The sequence below is a fragment of the Phaseolus vulgaris genome, chromosome 11, assembly GCF_000499845.2.
Source record: "Phaseolus vulgaris cultivar G19833 chromosome 11, P. vulgaris v2.0, whole genome shotgun sequence".
Lineage (NCBI taxonomy): Eukaryota > Viridiplantae > Streptophyta > Magnoliopsida > Fabales > Fabaceae > Phaseolus > Phaseolus vulgaris.
The window spans coordinates 6,215,863-6,233,220 of record NC_023749.2 but is presented as its reverse complement, the minus strand read 5'-3'; the positions used below and the strand labels follow the sequence as shown (position 1 = coordinate 6,233,220).

General features: G+C 32.3%; 2 protein-coding genes and 1 non-coding gene across 12 annotated transcripts; 2 read left to right on the top strand and 1 right to left on the bottom strand.

Annotated features, from left to right (window-relative positions):
• Nucleotides 1–320: 320 nt before the first annotated feature.
• LOC137826703 (histone H4) lies at nt 321–1,145 on the top strand. Its single transcript, XM_068632795.1, has 2 exons — nt 321–457; nt 544–1,145. The coding sequence occupies exon 2, from the start codon at nt 582–584 to the stop codon at nt 891–893; it is 312 nt and encodes a 103-aa protein (XP_068488896.1). The 5' UTR covers nt 321–457; nt 544–581; the 3' UTR covers nt 894–1,145.
• A 5,904-nt stretch (nt 1,146–7,049) lies between these two features.
• LOC137834164 (probable NOT transcription complex subunit VIP2) lies at nt 7,050–17,159 on the top strand. Of its 10 annotated transcripts, none has more exons than XM_068642440.1 (16): nt 7,147–7,286; nt 8,011–8,111; nt 8,870–8,992; nt 9,802–9,910; nt 9,985–10,163; nt 10,307–10,355; nt 10,470–10,679; nt 14,441–14,650; nt 14,735–14,836; nt 15,283–15,371; nt 15,500–15,679; nt 15,835–16,251; nt 16,323–16,375; nt 16,463–16,504; nt 16,725–16,869; nt 17,001–17,159. In XM_068642440.1, exons 3-16 carry the CDS (start codon nt 8,975–8,977, stop codon nt 17,058–17,060), a joined length of 1,863 nt encoding a protein of 620 aa, XP_068498541.1. In that variant the 5' UTR covers nt 7,147–7,286; nt 8,011–8,111; nt 8,870–8,974; the 3' UTR covers nt 17,061–17,159. The 10 variants fall into 10 exon arrangements, with proteins under 10 accessions (XP_068498351.1, XP_068498582.1, XP_068498386.1 ...); XM_068642528.1 differs by having other exon boundaries at nt 7,148–7,286; nt 9,802–9,871; XM_068642250.1 differs by having other exon boundaries at nt 7,050–7,286; nt 10,307–10,679.
• Nucleotides 9,830–9,910, bottom strand: LOC137811822 (small nucleolar RNA snoR35). The gene has a single exon (XR_011081163.1). It is a non-coding gene; the product is annotated as a small nucleolar RNA snoR35 (small nucleolar RNA).
• Nucleotides 17,160–17,358: the final 199 nt, after the last annotated feature.

Below are 17,358 nucleotides of genomic sequence, written 5' to 3'. Positions count from 1 at the left end.
AAAATATAAACTATTAGAAGAGAAAAAAACTTGGTTCCTATAATTTATATCAAAATACTCAAGATATATTTTTTTTTAAAAAAAGTAGTAACTCCATTAATATTTTATCAGATTATACAATTATTTCTATAACCGAGATAATTTGAGTTCCAAATTTGTGGTTTGAAATTAATGTTTTGATATTTAGCTGCATTTACAAATTTTGGACAAAATTTCAGATAATTCCAGTGGCGCCAAAAGGAAGAGCCACTCACTCTCATCTACGTCATCGATCCGTGCACAACGTTATCTCAAATCTGAATCGTCCACCAAGAAGGCATCGACGCTCCCAAACGATTCGCTGCAAGCCTCCCACGGATCCACAAACACATCACCCCATCCCCAACACCACATATAAATACAAAGAGAATTTCGCAAACACTTCAGACGCCAATCTCCTCATCGATCTTCTCTTCCGGTAAGTATCATTTTTACTCTCTGCGCATAAATTGTGTTCACTTCGGATTAAATTGTTGTTATAATTTTGTGCTCTGTTTGGCGCAGATTGTGATTGTTGTTGTTGACGCGATTTTGCAAGCAAGATGTCTGGGCGTGGAAAGGGAGGCAAGGGTTTGGGAAAGGGAGGAGCAAAACGACACCGTAAGGTGTTGCGCGACAACATCCAGGGAATTACGAAGCCTGCCATTCGGCGTTTGGCGCGTAGGGGTGGCGTGAAGCGTATCAGTGGTCTCATCTACGAAGAGACTCGCGGGGTTCTCAAGATCTTTCTTGAGAACGTGATTCGCGACGCCGTTACTTACACTGAGCACGCCAGGAGAAAGACCGTTACGGCAATGGATGTGGTCTATGCACTCAAGAGACAGGGAAGAACCCTGTACGGATTTGGGGGCTAGGTTTTTTTCTTTTCTTGCTTTCTTGTTAGGTTCTGTTTGGTTGGTTTAGAGGCTATGGGACTGCTTGAAGCTATGGCATTAGGAAATTTAGTGATAAAGTACAAATTTGAAAGGTTGTATTTGTTAAAAATTCCGGTGGTGTTTTAGGAATGATGTCTGCAATATCATGAATTGAACTGATGTATCATTCCTTCTATTGCCGCGAAATTGTAATTTAATCTTTGTATGTTGAATTTCGCCATCTTCCTTTTCTTTGCGCTTGTTTCTTTATTAGTTTTGCTTGGTTTTCATGTCTCAAACCTGATTTTTGAGTCAAGAATTGTGAAGTTGAATGAGGGAAAGAAGCTTGTGCAAAAGTTGTTCAAATTGGGTTTAATTTACTATGGGTAACGTAGTTTTCAGATTTTGGCATGTTTTGAACTTTCTTGAACTGATTAGATGCTCGACATTCGATACTATTTATTTTTTTCTGCAGAAGTTTTACCTCTGTAAGAAAATGTGTTAAGGGCTCATCCAATTGACAGGTTTAAATTTGTGTTGTTTTCTTGAACTTTGTCTTCAATTTTTGTAAGGTAGAATTATTTTTGTATCCATTTGCATAAACATTACAAATAATGAATGAAGTTTGATAGATGATGTACATTGATCATGCTGTTCTTTTGTTGAACTTTGTCTTCAATTTTTGTAAGGTATAATTTTTTATTTACCATCTGTATAAACATTACAAATAATGAATGAAGTTTGATAGATAGTGTACATTGATCGTCCATTTGTTTTGAAGTGCAATCTAATCAATGGGTGAAGGATCAACTTCGTCCCATTCATCTCTTTTAACAGAGATGCTTATCTTTGTATCTGTTTGGTATAAAATCTTGGCGATTCTGAATTGTGTGGGACACATTGTAGATAAGTTCATTATAGAAACCTATTAAGAGAATTTGCATTCATTGTTGAAGATAGCCCAACTAAAACATCACTATCATACTTCCAGCAGGGAAATCTATTGTTTTGTTAGGATTAAGCACACTGTATAGTTAGCTTTACCTTTCTTTTCAAGTGTATGAGGTGACTCTATCTTCTGCAACGAGGCTGAGAACTACCGTTTCAATAAACTGACATCTATAGTTACAAGTTTTCTTTAAAAATGTTTGGAAGTCTGGCTTCAGTTTTTAAAAAAAATAAAACTAATTTGTAATATTATCGCATCATTTGGATTTTTTTTGAGGATTTAGTTTTACTTCATACTTATAATACAAATTATTTTGTTATTTAAGTTCTTTTGAAAAATTATTTTTTAAAATATTAAATTAATTTAAAATAAAGTTAAATAATTATACTACGAATGGGAAAGAAGATTCTGAAAATATTACAATTAAAACTATTAAAACAGTCTTGTCTAAAATTAATTTAAAGTGCATTATTTTTAAATTGGTCTTCAATTTTATAAACAACGTTTCCATGAATTAATTTTTGTTAGGTAATTTATTTTATCTTATTTCGGGATAGTTTACGGAATTAATATTTAGATAAATAATAAAATGATTTTTTAGTTTTTTTATTATATAAAGTTATAGTTGTATCATTTTTATCATTGATACAAAATTAAAACTATATTTAAGATAATTTAGTGAAATGTAAGTCGAATGCCATTTTTCTCAATTAGGGTATTAATCCAGGTGAATTTTATCTCTAACTTGTTTTCAAAATTTCAAAGGGTTATGTGTTTCCCTATATAGTTCTTAAAGTTTTGAATAAGTTTGATTTAATGCATAATAAAAAAATTAATTAACGGGAAGATCTATTTTCTAAAATTAAAATTAAGTTATACCTAAATTAAATAGTAGAAGTTCTCTGGTATAATTTATCTATTTTTTTAATATTTAATCTGTGTATAAAATAATTTTTAAGTTGTGAGAAATTGTATTGTATTTTGTTTTTATTTTTTCCTCCTAAAAATTGTTATGGAAAAATGTATCTAAGTATTGTAAAATGACACGCTCAACTAATCAATTATTGTAAGTTATAATAAATTATTTTATGTTTAAATCAGTTTTTGAAAATTTGTTAAGTTTAAATTATAGTTAATGATGAATTTGATTCAAATTATTAGCTTAATCATTTTATAAACGCATGATGCATACTCATTCAAACATAAAATGTTCATCATTAGAACACATCAGTATAAATTATAACTTCAATTATCAAAACTTTGATAGTTTTCTCCCTTTTACTTTTCTTTAGCTTTCATGTTGTGTGATTTGCATAAACAAGATATACATTTTATCCTCATTTGAGCTCACAGGAAAAAAAAACAAGAAAGGTATAGAAAATAAATATAAAACAAATGTATATTCATTAATATTTGTTTAACTTACATATAATGATTTATGAAATGATACATACAATAGTGAAAGAATAACAAACATAAAAACTAAGTTCAAACAAAGAAACTAGAGAAAGAAAATGATAACCATAAAATCCACAAATACATTAAGTAAAGAAAAAATATACTAGAACCAACTTTACCACCTTTCATTTTATGATTTAGATCATCCATCAATTTGTGTTTAAACATATCTAAATTTTTGATAACTTTTTGTCAATATTATTACGTATCATAGTGTTATTTTTTCTCAACTATCTAGTTATAATTTTTGTGTTATTTTTTGAACTATTTCAAATGGAGATAAAAGTTTATTTTTAGTGTTAGTTCTTTAAATTTAATTTCACTTTAGATAAACAATCCTTAAACACAATTTGATCACCTTACTTAATTTTAATTAGCTCCATGTGATCAAGACACTTTTGTTCATATTGTTTGAATTGAACAATATTGTAGACATGTCATATGTTACACCAAACTTATTGTGAATAAAAACCTAAAAAAATAGTACATAATGTGGAATCAAATAAAGGGTGAACATAAATGTAATTTAGACATAAATATAATTTTTGAAAACATAAATAATCAACATATCAATAAATATTTAAACGCAATTATTTTCTCTAGAATACGAATTTATATTGCAGCAAAGATTAAGCTTAATATTCACGTTTTTTTATTAAAGGTTTATGCTCTCGTATTTTTTCTATTAAAGATTTATACTCTTGTGATCTTGTGATATTAGTTCTTCTTGTATTTAAATTTGTCACATCTTTTCAAATACCATCTTCCAAGGTAATCTTTATAACTTGTATTTTGGAATGTATGACTCCATGAATCAACTTAATATTTGCAAACAAACTTCATAACTTAATATTTGCAAACAAACCTCTTATGAAGTGTAGATATTGGTGTATTAAGCTCTTTTCTAGGATATGTACTATGTAGTATGTAGTTGTAAACTTTATGTAATAAGGTTATTTGGTGATTCATAGTTATATCGTCTGGAGAAGCAATAATTGTGTATATACATTGCTTTGAGTTAGTTAGTTTTTTATTCTAATTTTAAAATTGTAACTATTGGTGTTCTTATATAAGGACAATTAAGCGACTCATTGGAATATGCAATTAAGTGAACACTTTTGGAAGTGACTTAACGACTATTCTTCTCAATACACAAAATGATTTTTTTTATTTACGTGTTTGTGTGTTTTTTGTAATTTGTCTTCAATGAATGTGATTTTCATTACTTTTTCATTGTTATTGTGTATGTTTAGGCACTTGGTGCATAACACCAATTTAAACTAAAATTTACCTTTTATCTTCAAGACTTTGATCTTTCAATAATTATTAAAAAGTGAAATATTTTTCTTAAATCATTCTAAATCGAGACATTTATATTTATGAACATTAATATTTTAATCTCCATGATTTCTTGGAGAGATTGATAACAAGATATGTGACAACATCAGTTATAACGAAATTTTCCCCTGTTCTTTACTACTGTTTTCTTTAAATGTTTTTGGCTAGATGATGAAACTATCTTTTATGTGTTGGTGATAAACAATGAAGAACTTGTAAACAAATGGAAATTTAAACATTTTAAAAAATTTAGGAGTAATAAAAAGACGTAGAATTAAAGGAGATTTTAAACACTTTCTATAAGATCCCCTAGTTGTAATTGATCATCAAAATCCATAAATTCACAATAGATATAAAGGTAAGATTATATTTCTTGTTTTGTTTTTTCTCAATCTTACCAGTTTGATTCAAAATTATGGTGTCTTTGAGTATAACTTTGCAACATTAAACTAAAGTAAAAAAAAAAAATAGTATTATGAGATATTTGTATATGTAGATTAGAATTTCAAATAATAATTATATAAATAAGTCATTATTAATGGTATATAATCTCATATATCTAAAATAATATCTCACAAAAAAAACTAGATAACTAAAACATAAAAAAAATAGTTTGAAGAATAAGTATTAAAGTCTTTAATAGACTTAAAAAAATAATAATCATGTGAATCAATTAGACCTATATCATCAACTTCATTCGTACCATCTAATCCCAATATTAAAAATAATATTCTGTAAAATTTTAAAAAATTATTTTTAATTAGAAATAAAAACCTAACTCTAAATAACTCATTTTTTAGTATTTTCTCTCCCTACTACAAGTTTTTTTAGTAACTTGTAATAGAACAAAATCTGACTATTCATACCTTTAATTTTTTATTTTAAAATATTATCATAATTGAGAAAAACATCAGGAGTGTTAATGTTAAAAAATGTATTTTCCTCATAATATAATAAAAAGAAAATCTACAAAATTTACGATCAAGGAACATGAAGAATTGAGAAAGAAAAAAAAATAAAAATTGTCCATTACTTTTTGTCATCTATTACAAATTATTAATTAATAACAGTTCTTTCTATTTGCTTCCAATATTTTTTTTGTTTCGTATATGGTAAATATTGAGAAAGTAATACAACATTTTGAAAATAATTATATAAATTAAATTATATATAATTAAAATTTCAATAAAAAATTATATATCATAAATTTTAATCATTAAAAAAATTACCTTATGTCATACACATGCTAAAATACTAAAAACAAACACATGCCAAAATAAGGTGTATAGACTACGACGTTAACTTTATTTGTCTTCTAAAAAATGTAAAATTAATTTAATCGTATTTGACTAATTTATATATTAATATTTGATTACGAATGGTTACATTATTTATAATATTTCTTTTATAATAATGCGCATATATAATGTAATTTTGTAATAGAGTGTAGTATACAGTTTTTTTTTTTATAATTATTAAGTGATAATATAATATAAGCGATTAAATAAAGATATATAACTATTGATTCACAATATTAAATGAGGGGAAATCACATCCTAAAAAGTACAAAATTTTAATTGTCATATTTGGAATATTGTGTATATAATGTCTATTAAAAAACTATAAATAGTTTATTTTTTGAGAAATGCAAATGAACAAATATATAATTGTATTGGCTTTAACTACATATCCAAATAATGTTTCAGCTTTGTTTAATTGAGAACGTTATGGCTATGCATATTATATCTTATTTTGAATTAGTTAATTAATAACTTCAGAGCATAATAGTATCCAAAAGCTTAATGATAATCCATACTAATTGTAAAATTTACTCTAAATTTGTATCTAGTTTTTCTTAAGAACATTATTGAAAACTAGTGAAAAGAAAATATTTTAAACTTTAAACTTTTAGGGTGATAGAAATTTTAATGTCCATACAAAATAATTTTGGATGAGTCGAAATTAAAAAATAAAAAATACATGTGAAAAAAAATGATATATTGATTAATCAATTTTTTTTCTTCTTCTTTGGTTTGATTTTTTTTTTCTTCAAACTTTTTATATTCTTCCATTGGTAGTTGATGTTAAGGTTAAAATTTACTTATGATAGATACAAAAGAATAATAGTTTTACCAAAAAATGGAATTATTTGAAATGGAGTGAAAAAAAGTGATTGAAAATGAAAATTATTTTATTTGATAAGTAAAATTTGATGGGAGAACAAAGTGAGAATATTTTATCAGCAATAGAGTTATTTTGTATATAAAAATTATTAATTTATATAAAATATTTCATTGTATTAATAAAATAAATTATATTAAATTGGGTAAAATAAAAAAAAATGTGTAAGAACAAAATAGTAATAAAGAGGAATCTTGTTTAGAAATATGTATAAATAATACGAAGCTTACAGTGCAAAAAAATGTTGCTGTAGATTAGAAATTAGGCCCATGGTGATTTCAATTGGGGAACCCTATATTTGTAACAACATGCAGATGTTATAATTTTATAAACCTTCTCTTGTAGTTTCAAACCCAACCCTTTCTCTCTCTCTTCTTTTCTATCTTTCACTTTCTTTTTCTCTGGTTCCGATTTAGGGCACCCGAGCTTGGTCTTTGACTCAGAACTAGCTCTGATCTGCTTCTCAGGTACTCTCTCTTCCTCTCCGACTTGATCCCGGCTCCTCCTAACTTCGATCTACTATGCTTTCCACTTCATCATTCTCTTCCTTTAGATCCTCCTAACACTTTTTCCTCACTCCTCACACTGCACGCTTTTATTCAACTTCTTCAGCTTCCAATTTCGGCGTAGGTTATTATTCCTAATTTCATTCTCTCAACTCAAACCTCTCTCTCTGTTGCCAATGGTTCGTAGTGTGCCGTGTTTCTCTGTGTAATGTTACATGCTGTTTGCTCTACGATGTGAAAGGACTGAGGAATACGCAATTGCGAAATTTGTTTAACGCGGTTAACTTTCTTTCTGTAACTTGTTGTTGCTCATGATTATCACTCTGTCCGCAATGGTTTCTGCTTCGAATTTATTCTTTTCCCGCCTTGGTATCTTTGTCAAGTAATGAGATACATAGTTGGAGATTAATTTAGATTTAGGGTTTGCATATCGTTACTACAGATAAGCTTAGCGTAGTGCGTCCTTTTGAAATTAGTGAACGGGGGAGTTGAAATATGCGTTGGTTGTTTCTTCCCTGTTTTTAAACTGAGTCTGGAGTCGAAGTTTTTCTGTTAACTGCAAATTGTGGTTGATGTGAGTGCGGGTGCTGGGACTATTGAAACATGAGTTGTGATGAATCTATCTGCGGTTTTGTATTTTTAAAACAAAATCTGACACATTTGGAATGTTGTGGTTGCACTGCAGTTGTTTGTGGCTTTTTTTTTTGCATCAATAGGAATCACATCACAATTGTGGATTGGTGTGGCTGTGGACAATGCTGCAACTCTAATACCGGTCTATTCTAGGTGAAACTGCAGTTTATACCTTGATGCCAGATAGTAAATACAATGTAGAATCAAGATCTAATAAAGGTTTTATTTTGCCTGCAATTTCACAAGATATCAAGAATTGAGACGAAATTACAGCTGCAATTTAAGATATTGTTTAGAATAAGTATTATATCCACTAACAATATTAATTGTTTAGAATAAGTATTATATCCTCTAACAATAATAATATCACAAACCGTCATTAGTGATAAATTTGTTAGTGTTTTTAATAATAACCATAAAAGCCATACTTAAGATGATGTTTGATTGGACAATGAATATTCAACTTTTACCCTAATATCGCATGCCTGTTAAACTCATAATGTTAGTACGTTTTGCAAGTTTTACCTCTTTGTTTTTCTTGAAGTTTGTGGACGTTTTCATGTTAATTGTTTGGAGAAATAACCTGCATTTATAGAGTAGCATGTTTAGTTACTAGGGATTTGCCCTGTGGTTTTTCATTTGAAATAACCCAAACTCTAGTTGAACTCAATTTGTGTCTTGGTCAGTTGAGTTCAGGTGAGGTTTGTGGGCTGTTTCAACTGAAAAACAAACATGGATGACTTTCATGTTAGTTTGGAGAAGGAAACGGGATTCTAATGGGAGAACTTGTCAAATGTGACTTCCTTTTTAATTTTCACTAGTTTGGTTTAGTTTTTTTTTTATTGTTGGTTACTTAGAAGTTACTGTATTGTATTGTGTCTAATATTGTCTTTTACGTCATGTTATTTTAGGTTGTTAAGGAAACACTTCTCATATTGTTCTGAGGACTTTGAATACAAAGGAGGACCATTTTCAGCAAGGGATGATTTTTGGCTTGACCTTTTGAAATTCATGCCATGTCGGGGTTACTTAATGTATTCCCTTATGTCCCAAAAAGCTTCTCCCTTTCCCATCTTTTGTTTCAGTACTTGATATTTCCCTTCAATCTTTTCCTTGGCCATGCCTACTAAACTGTTGTAATGTTGTATTTTGATTTTTTTAAGGATGAACTTTGACCTTTCTCTTGCTAAATTGAAGTAGATGACTTATATTGGGGTTTATACGATTTCTGTTCTCAGTTGAGTGACACATTTCATCTTGATATATTTTCATTTCACTCATGTTCAACTCATTCACATTTCTACTAATTGCTCTGTTTGGTGCATGATGCTTTGCATACAGGCATGGTAGCATGGTGCTTTTGATTTTTTTAAAAGGATACACGGTTAAAATGTGTCTCCACTCGTCAACAACCATTTGTTACAAGACTTTTGTGGTGTTTAAGGATTTTAGTACATACCTTTTGTAGAATGTTTGCCAAAATTTTGAATAAAGAGTTTTTGGAGATTTAAACTGCCTGACAAACAAAAGGACAGTGACATCTATTCGAAGACTGTTATATGATTGGAGCATAATAGGACCATCAGGAGTCCTCATCTTTACTATTCAAACACTCTTTATCATTTTATCTAAAATATATTTTACGAAATCTTTTTATATGCTTGTTTACTACTGGCACTTTCCTCTATGCATGGTTAGCAAATTACAATAATTTTTAAAATTTCAGTCTTTTCTATAGTATTATACATATCATAAGATGTTGAATTCCCTTTGCTACTTATATGTTTTATTTTTTTTAGCATGCCTATCTTAATTTTTAATCCCAGCAGAGTTTTCCTTGCAGTCTTCTCTGAATGGATCTGCTTCAAATCTTCCAGATGGGGCCGGTCGATCTTTTGCGACATCGTTTTCTGGTCAGTCTGGTGCAGCCTCCCCAATTTTTCATCACACTGGTGGGGAGCTTTTACTGGATTTACTTCATTTTATCTTTCTGTCTAGTTGTATTATTGATAGGCTCTTGCTGCAGGAGCTATTCAAGGATTGCACAATATTCATGGGAGCTTTAATGTTCCCAACATGCCCGGTTCACTAACGTCGAGAAATTCAACTATAAATAATGTACCATCAGGCGGCGTTCAACAACCCACTGGAAGCCTTTCTAGTGGAAGATTTACATCCAACAATCTACCAGTTGCATTGTCTCAGGTATGTGTTTGTGTCATGTTCTTGGTTTTAGACAGTTTCAGTGTAACAATTGAATGTTTGTGTGTATTCTCACCTCATTCTGTCATTCTAGTTTTTTATTATGCGATTTGCTGGTTTTTCATCTGTTCCCATTATATTTGCAGCTATCTCATGGAAGCTCTCATGGACATTCAGGAGTCACCAATAGAGGAGGTATAAGTGTTGTAGGAAACCCTGGATTTAGTAGTAGCACAAATGGAGTTGGTGGTTCTATTCCTGGGATTCTTCCTACATCTGGTGCAATTGGTAACCGAAATGCTGTTCCAGGGTTGGGAGTGTCCCCGATTTTGGGAAATGCAGGTCCTCGAATCACTAGTTCTGTGGGAAACATGGTTGGTGGAGGGAATATTGGAAGGACTGGTGGAGGATTGTCTGTGCCTGCTCTTGCATCTCGTCTAAATTTGGGTGCAAACAGTGGATCCAGTGGTTTAGGCATGCAAGGACAGAATCGATTAATGAGTGGTGTGCTCCCACAAGGTATGCATTTTTATTGTTACGAGAGCATTAATGGTGTGAAATTTTTTTTTTTCCCAAGGGATTAATAGTGAGATTATTCTTCATATTTAGTGTCAATTTCATATAAAGAGATTTATATATTAATTTGTTGCAAATTTTGACTTAATGATGTCCCTTCTTACTTTGACTACATATAAAATTTTGTGCAGCAAGATTTACTACTACATTTCTTTTTAGGGATGGCTTTTCCTTTCTTTCTAGTTCAATTCTTGGATGCTGTTTTATGATGCCTTCTTTGCAGCATCAATTGGCAAATGTATTGGTTTTACAAGTTACTGGTTGTGACATGTTCGGTAATTTGTTTGAATCTGTAAAGTCTCTTTGCACAAGGGTTAAAGCTGCATAGAATGACCCTCCCCCATACCTTACGCAACGTGGAGCCTTCATGCACCAGGGTAGGTTAGTTTAGTCTCATAAGTTACATCGGGGATGTCTCAACATAATCTGCTTTCTTAGCCGAGGTCCTGGTTACTGTTGTTAAATATTGGCTGCGACAGAAAGGCAATTGTAATGGCATCACATTGTGAAATCCGCAAGAAACATTGTTTTGGCTACCTTGTGTGTCATGGATATTGTGTCTTAGGAGTCCCAGGTGTGGGTTGGGTTTGCATCTCTTGAAATGAAAATTACAGAGATGGTTGTGGTTTGGACGTGTGGGTCCTGTTTGAATTGGGCCTTATTGGGAAGATTGTGTTTAGAATTGGGAGACGCACTCAAATCTCACATGTTGCCATATATTATTTAAAACTCACGTGTTTTTTTTAGAGTCAGATTTGTTTTTCTAATGCCATTCTATTTTTGACTTTTTAATGATTGACTTGGGATTCCTTACAATAAGCAGTAACTTTTTTATTTATATTCTATGCAACATTTCAGAATAACTTATTCTATCACTTGATAAATTTCTTTACTGGTATAAAACTTAAACAAGAGGTAAACCCTTATCTCCCCAAACTCAGTGAAGCTACAAGTGCCAAAACTGCCGTGCTGCAATTTAAGTATCTTTTCAGTCGGCTTGGATTGAACTGGTCCATATGACCAGTTCGAGCAGTATATAGAATGGGTGACTTGACCGAACCGTACATAATAAACTAGCCAGATCAATTATTTTTACATTTTCTGTAATTGAACTGTCCTTTCACAACGGTGATCTACACATGCACATGCTGCCAAAGCTGAACTGCTTTGTCCCAAACCTTTCATATTGTGGTTGATGACCAGTGCAGCTGAGCGTGTCCAAAGTAAAGGATTTAAAGATTTTGGTCTTGAGGGTGATCGAACCCATGCCCCTCTTGTGAGATAAGGGAAAACCACTAAGCCAAATTAATTAACTTAATATTTGGAAAGTATAGCTTAAATATATCATCTTGTGTATCTAATTTAATATTTAATATATACTGGTTCGTGTGGTTCAATAAGTTACTCACTCGTTGAACTAGTGACCCACCGCCCAGACGTTGACAAATCGAAGATTGGATAGCTGGAGTGGGTTTTGTCATTTATGATTGTGGCAGGTACGACCACTTATTGTGGTGAGAGTGGCAATTTTTTGTGCAAGTAGGAGTGTCTTCAACGTGGGACCATAAAGCTCATTTGGGCCCTGAATCATACCTGGTTTCTGTGGGATAAAAGAATCACGCTTGTCGCTAATTCTAATATAATTTTTTAGATTAAGATGCAAAATCAACGCTAATAGATGAGGAAACTGTTTCAAAATTACCACTTGGTCAATGCCAATAGAGTGAAATCCGTCGTGGATATTAGCCCTCAAAGGGGGTGACAATTTTAGGAGTCTTAATTGAGTGGGATGAGCTACATGATTTGGTACTTAAGCCATGACAGTCCCCCATTTAATGATCTAGTCTTTTAGGTTGGACTCTTCTCTTGTGCTTAATTCCTATCATGATATCAAAGTTTGGACTCCATCATGATAAATTGCCTATTCTGGTAGGCTAGCCTGTTCAAGAAGATATCTGATGGTGTGGTGGTGGGTGTTGGGATGCCCCACATCGCTTGGTCAATCCTTGGGGTGCTATGTTTTGTTGAGGAACTTCACTTCATGAAAATTTGTTGAGATAAAATGTAACATTCAATTCAGCCCAATCCTATTATGTTTTTGTCTTTTTCTTATCCAGTTCTTTAATATTTTAAGTCTTTTCAATTAAGCCCCTTGCTAATTATTTTCAGTTACATTTTTCCTAGTGTAACAGTTTTACAAAATTGCCCCTAATAATGCTTATTTATTCCCTCTTTAATTCCCTACCTTTTTACTAGAACATAACATTTTTATGTCCCCGCTACTATGTTCCTCCTTTGTACGAGATCGTGAGAACGCGAAGACTTCAGGTTCCCCTTTATTCTATGTTTTTGTGGTTCTTCACTTTATTGTTTTCTAGAGTTTGCAATAGAGGCCATCTGGCCTTTTTGGGGGTGGCTACTCCGATTCCGTCCGGGGTTGACTCCTTAGGTTGCGATGTGGATGGCATTGCAGTTGTTGCTTTGAGCAAGGCAGCCAACAAACAATAAAAACTCCTAATTTTTTAGAGTAGGTTCATCAACTATTTTCCTTGTTGAGATTCATAGTGGTAAGATTTTGAGCATTTTAGGGTTTTCTTTCAATTGCAATTTATATTTGAAAATTAGATAGATCAAGATAATATAGTGAATTATGTGTGTTGAATTACAAAGCAGAGCATATATTTTGGGGGTGGCCACTCCGATTCCGCTGGGATTGACTCCTTAGGTTGCGATGTGGATGTCATTGCAGCTGTTGCTTTGAGCAAGGCAGCCACCAAACAATAGAAACTCCTAATTTTATATAGTAGGTTCATCAACTATTTCCTTGTTGAGACTCCTGTGGTAAGATTTTGAGCATTTTAGGGTTTTCTTTCAATTGCAATTTATATTTGAAAATTAGATAGATCAAGATAATATAGTGAATTATGTGTGTTGAATTACAAAGCGGAGCATATATTTTGGGGTTGGAGCATATATTTTGGGGGTGGCCACTCCGATTTCGTCTGGGGTTGACTCCTTAGGTTGCGATGTGGATGGCATTGCAGCTGTTGCTTTGAGCAAGGCAGCCCACCAAACAATAGAAACTCCTAATTTTATATAGTAGGTTCATCAACTATTTTCCTTGTTGAGATTCCTAGTGGTAAGATTTTGAGCATTTTAGGGTTTTCTTTCAATTGCAATTTATATTTGAAAATTAGATAGATCAAGATAATATAGTGAATTATGTGTGTTGAATTACAAAGCGGAGCATATATTTGTAGAAGAGTAATAAATTCAAGACTATACGGCTATTATAGTCAACATAATTATGAGCATATAACCTTCCCTGTTTACAATATTTCCAAAAGAGGGCAAACCATGTATTGGGTTTAAATCCAGAAACAGCCTCCTTACATTACAAGGAGTCTTCGGTACTTGGAGTATGTTAGTTTCACTATAATTAAATATTTCTGGGATTTATAGATTGTGGCTGTTACGACATGAAATTATTATGAATGCAAACATATTTATAGATTTTTAATTGTTGGTATCTTTTATTGTAATTCATTTTGAAGATTTCCTATCGATTGCCATCAGATGTCTCCCATGCTTATTGAGTTATATATGAATTGCATGATCAAATTGTTTGGATGTTTCTCCATGTTGAGTATGTAAATTTCCCCTTTAATAGAGAAGACTGTTACCTAACAATTTTCTTGATCCAGGGTCTCCACAGGTAATTTCAATGCTAGGAAATTCTTATCCCAGCGCTGGAGGTCCACTTTCCCAAAGCCATGTTCAAGCAGTAAGTAACTTGAACTCTATGGGAATGTTGAATGATGTGAATACCAATGACAGTTCCCCTTTTGACCTCAACGACTTCCCTCAACTGACAACTCGTCCTAGTTCTGCTGGAGGGCCTCAAGGACAGTTGGGTAAGAAAAGATAAATGGTGTTTTATGCTTGGTTTATTTGTGCACCTTAAACAATAAATAATGGTATAAGCAAAAATATTTCAGGTTCTTTAAGAAAACAGGGTCTTGGTGTCAGTCCCATTGTTCAACAAAACCAAGAGTTTAGCATTCAGAATGAAGATTTCCCAGCTTTACCAGGATTCAAAGGTGTAGTATGTCTTGTATTTTGAAGGTTAAAGAGTGTCTTCTTAAGCAGAGAGGTTGTTCAATGAAATTTATACTATTTATTAGGAAGGTCTTCTGGATTTGATGCATGTTTACTTTCAGTGTTAGCTTTATTGCTCTCTGTACTTTTATCATTCTCAGTGTTGTTTCATTACTTAGTTTTGATATTTGTATGCACCCATGCTTTCTGTTTCAAGATAAGCATCTGTATTATCTATTATATATTTAGTGAGTATGCTTTCTTCTCTCTTAATTTTTCAAGGGAATTAACTACTTTTAGGGTTTGCACTGAAGAATTTTTTATTGCCTAGCTGGAAATGGGAGCTGTGTTTTTCTAATTATTTTTGGTTACATATGTTGTTTACTGAGTTATACTTGAGTCAAAGTTGCTTAATTGATTTCAATATTTGTTTCTTACCTTTGGGCAGGCGGTAATGCAGATTATGCTATGGATATTCACCAGAAAGAACAACTTCATGACAATGCTGTACCAATGATGCAATCTCAACATTTCTCTGTGAGCTACATGTTTAAAAGATTTAGAAATCTTGTCTTTTGTACAACATTGATTGATCTAAGAACTGTTTAAAAAGATTTAGACATCTATATACATTTCTCTGAACTTCCCATGCTTTCTATATGCAGATGGGAAGGTCGGCTGGTTTCAGCTTAGGGGGTACATATTCGTCACATCGAGCACAACAGCAACAGCATGCTCCTTCAGTCAGTAGTGGCAATGTCTCTTTTTCATCTGTTAACCAGGATATTCTCCATTTGCATGGATCAGATATTTTCCCATCTTCACATTCAACCTATCATTCACAGGTGCAAGTTTTATTCATCAATGGGGGAGCTTGTTTCATAATGAATAAGCCCCTATTCCCTCCTCTCTTTTGTTTATCTCTTGAGATGACATGTTTCCCACTGAAGCAGTTATTGCCAAGTGCTGACATTCTTATTGCTTTTGTATTTTGGTTTAGACCAGTGGACCTCCTGGTATTGGATTAAGGCCTTTAAATTCTCCAAATACAGTTTCTGGTATGGGTTCATACGACCAGCTTATCCAGCAATATCAACAGCATCAAAACCAGTCGCAGTTCCGCCTACAAATGTCAGCTGTAAATCAATCTTTTAGGGATCAGGGCATGAAGTCTATTCAAACCACACAACCAGATCCATTTGGTTTGCTTGGCTTGTTAAGTGTGATCAGGATGAGTGATCCTGACCTTACATCTCTTGCTCTTGGAATTGATCTTACTACACTGGGGTTAAATTTGAATTCATCAGAAAATCTTCACAAGACCTTTGGTTCTCCATGGTCTGATGAACCTGCTAAGGGTGATCCAGAGTTTAATGTGCCACAATGTTATTTTGCTAAACAGCCACCCGATCTACATGTGAGATTTTTACATTAGGTTTAACTTTCAAACCATTTCTTTGGGCTAATTTTTGCTATTGCATGATGCAGCAAGGATACTTTTCAAAGTTTTCGGTGGAAACATTGTTTTACATATTTTACAGGTGCCTCTAAAATCTGAATGCACTTACTTTTTCATATACTTGCCTGGTATTTTATAATCCGATATATAAAAATAATCTTTTTTGCAGCATGCCCAAAGATGAAGCACAGTTATATGCCTCCAATGAGCTGTACGCACATCTCCCCCAATCTGTCCTTTTGTTTATTTTGTTGTTTTTTGGGAACAATTAGACGAGTGGTAAATTAAATAATGCATGATTTGTACATTAACCAGTTATCTAGTTCCAGTGTTCCTAAATTAAAAATATTTTTTACAAATTCTTAGGTTTTGATATTCTGAAATGGTTTTCCCAATTCGAACTTTAACTAAATAGGGGTTGTTGCTCGCAGTTACAACAGAGGTTGGTTTTATCACAAAGAACATCGTTTGTGGTTCATAAGAGTTTCCAACATGGAGCCGCTGGTTAAAACAAACACATACGAGAGAGGATCTTATCACTGTTTCGAACCAAGCATATTTGAAACCGTCCGCAAGGTTAGTTTTTGTAAATATTATACTCTGTCGGTGGTGCTCGTGAACTGCTCCTCCTGTTCCCAAGATACATTTTTTAATTCCCCAATAAGTATTGTTCTATTTTTAGGCTCTAATGTACAACCTCCTTGCAGGATAATTTTGTTCTTCATTATGAAATGTTGGAAAACAGACCCCATCTGCCTCAACATTGAGGAGGAAACAAAAACTTTATTGTAAAGTTTCAATTACGGATTTAATGCCTTGGAGTCATTTTGCAGCATTAGTATTCTTCAGTTTGGCGTCTCTTCCAATCCTGTCGCTTTAGTGATCCAAGCTATTATTATTATTATTATTACTATTATTATTATTATTTTCTTTGGCTTAAAACGGACAATAATTAGAATACATAGGATAACCTAGCTGTCTGACAAACATGGTTTTCTGCCCATTAGCTAAGTGAACATAGGAAAAAACCTGAATCCGAAATGGATGTACTGTCTGGGAGTTATA

What these genes read in the sequence shown, in the direction of transcription:
- LOC137826703 (XM_068632795.1), top strand. Translation starts at nt 582, where the DNA reads ATGTCTGGGCGTGGAAAGGGAGGCAAGGGTTTGGGAAAGGGAGGAGCA.
- LOC137834164 (XM_068642250.1), top strand. An exon ending in TACCAGTTGCATTGTCTCAG is followed by an intron (nt 10,164 to 10,306) that starts GTATGTGTTTGT and finishes TTATATTTGCAG; the next exon opens with CTATCTCATGGAAGCTCTCA. An exon ending in TATTTGAAACCGTCCGCAAG is followed by an intron (nt 16,870 to 17,000) that starts GTTAGTTTTTGT and finishes ACCTCCTTGCAG; the next exon opens with GATAATTTTGTTCTTCATTA.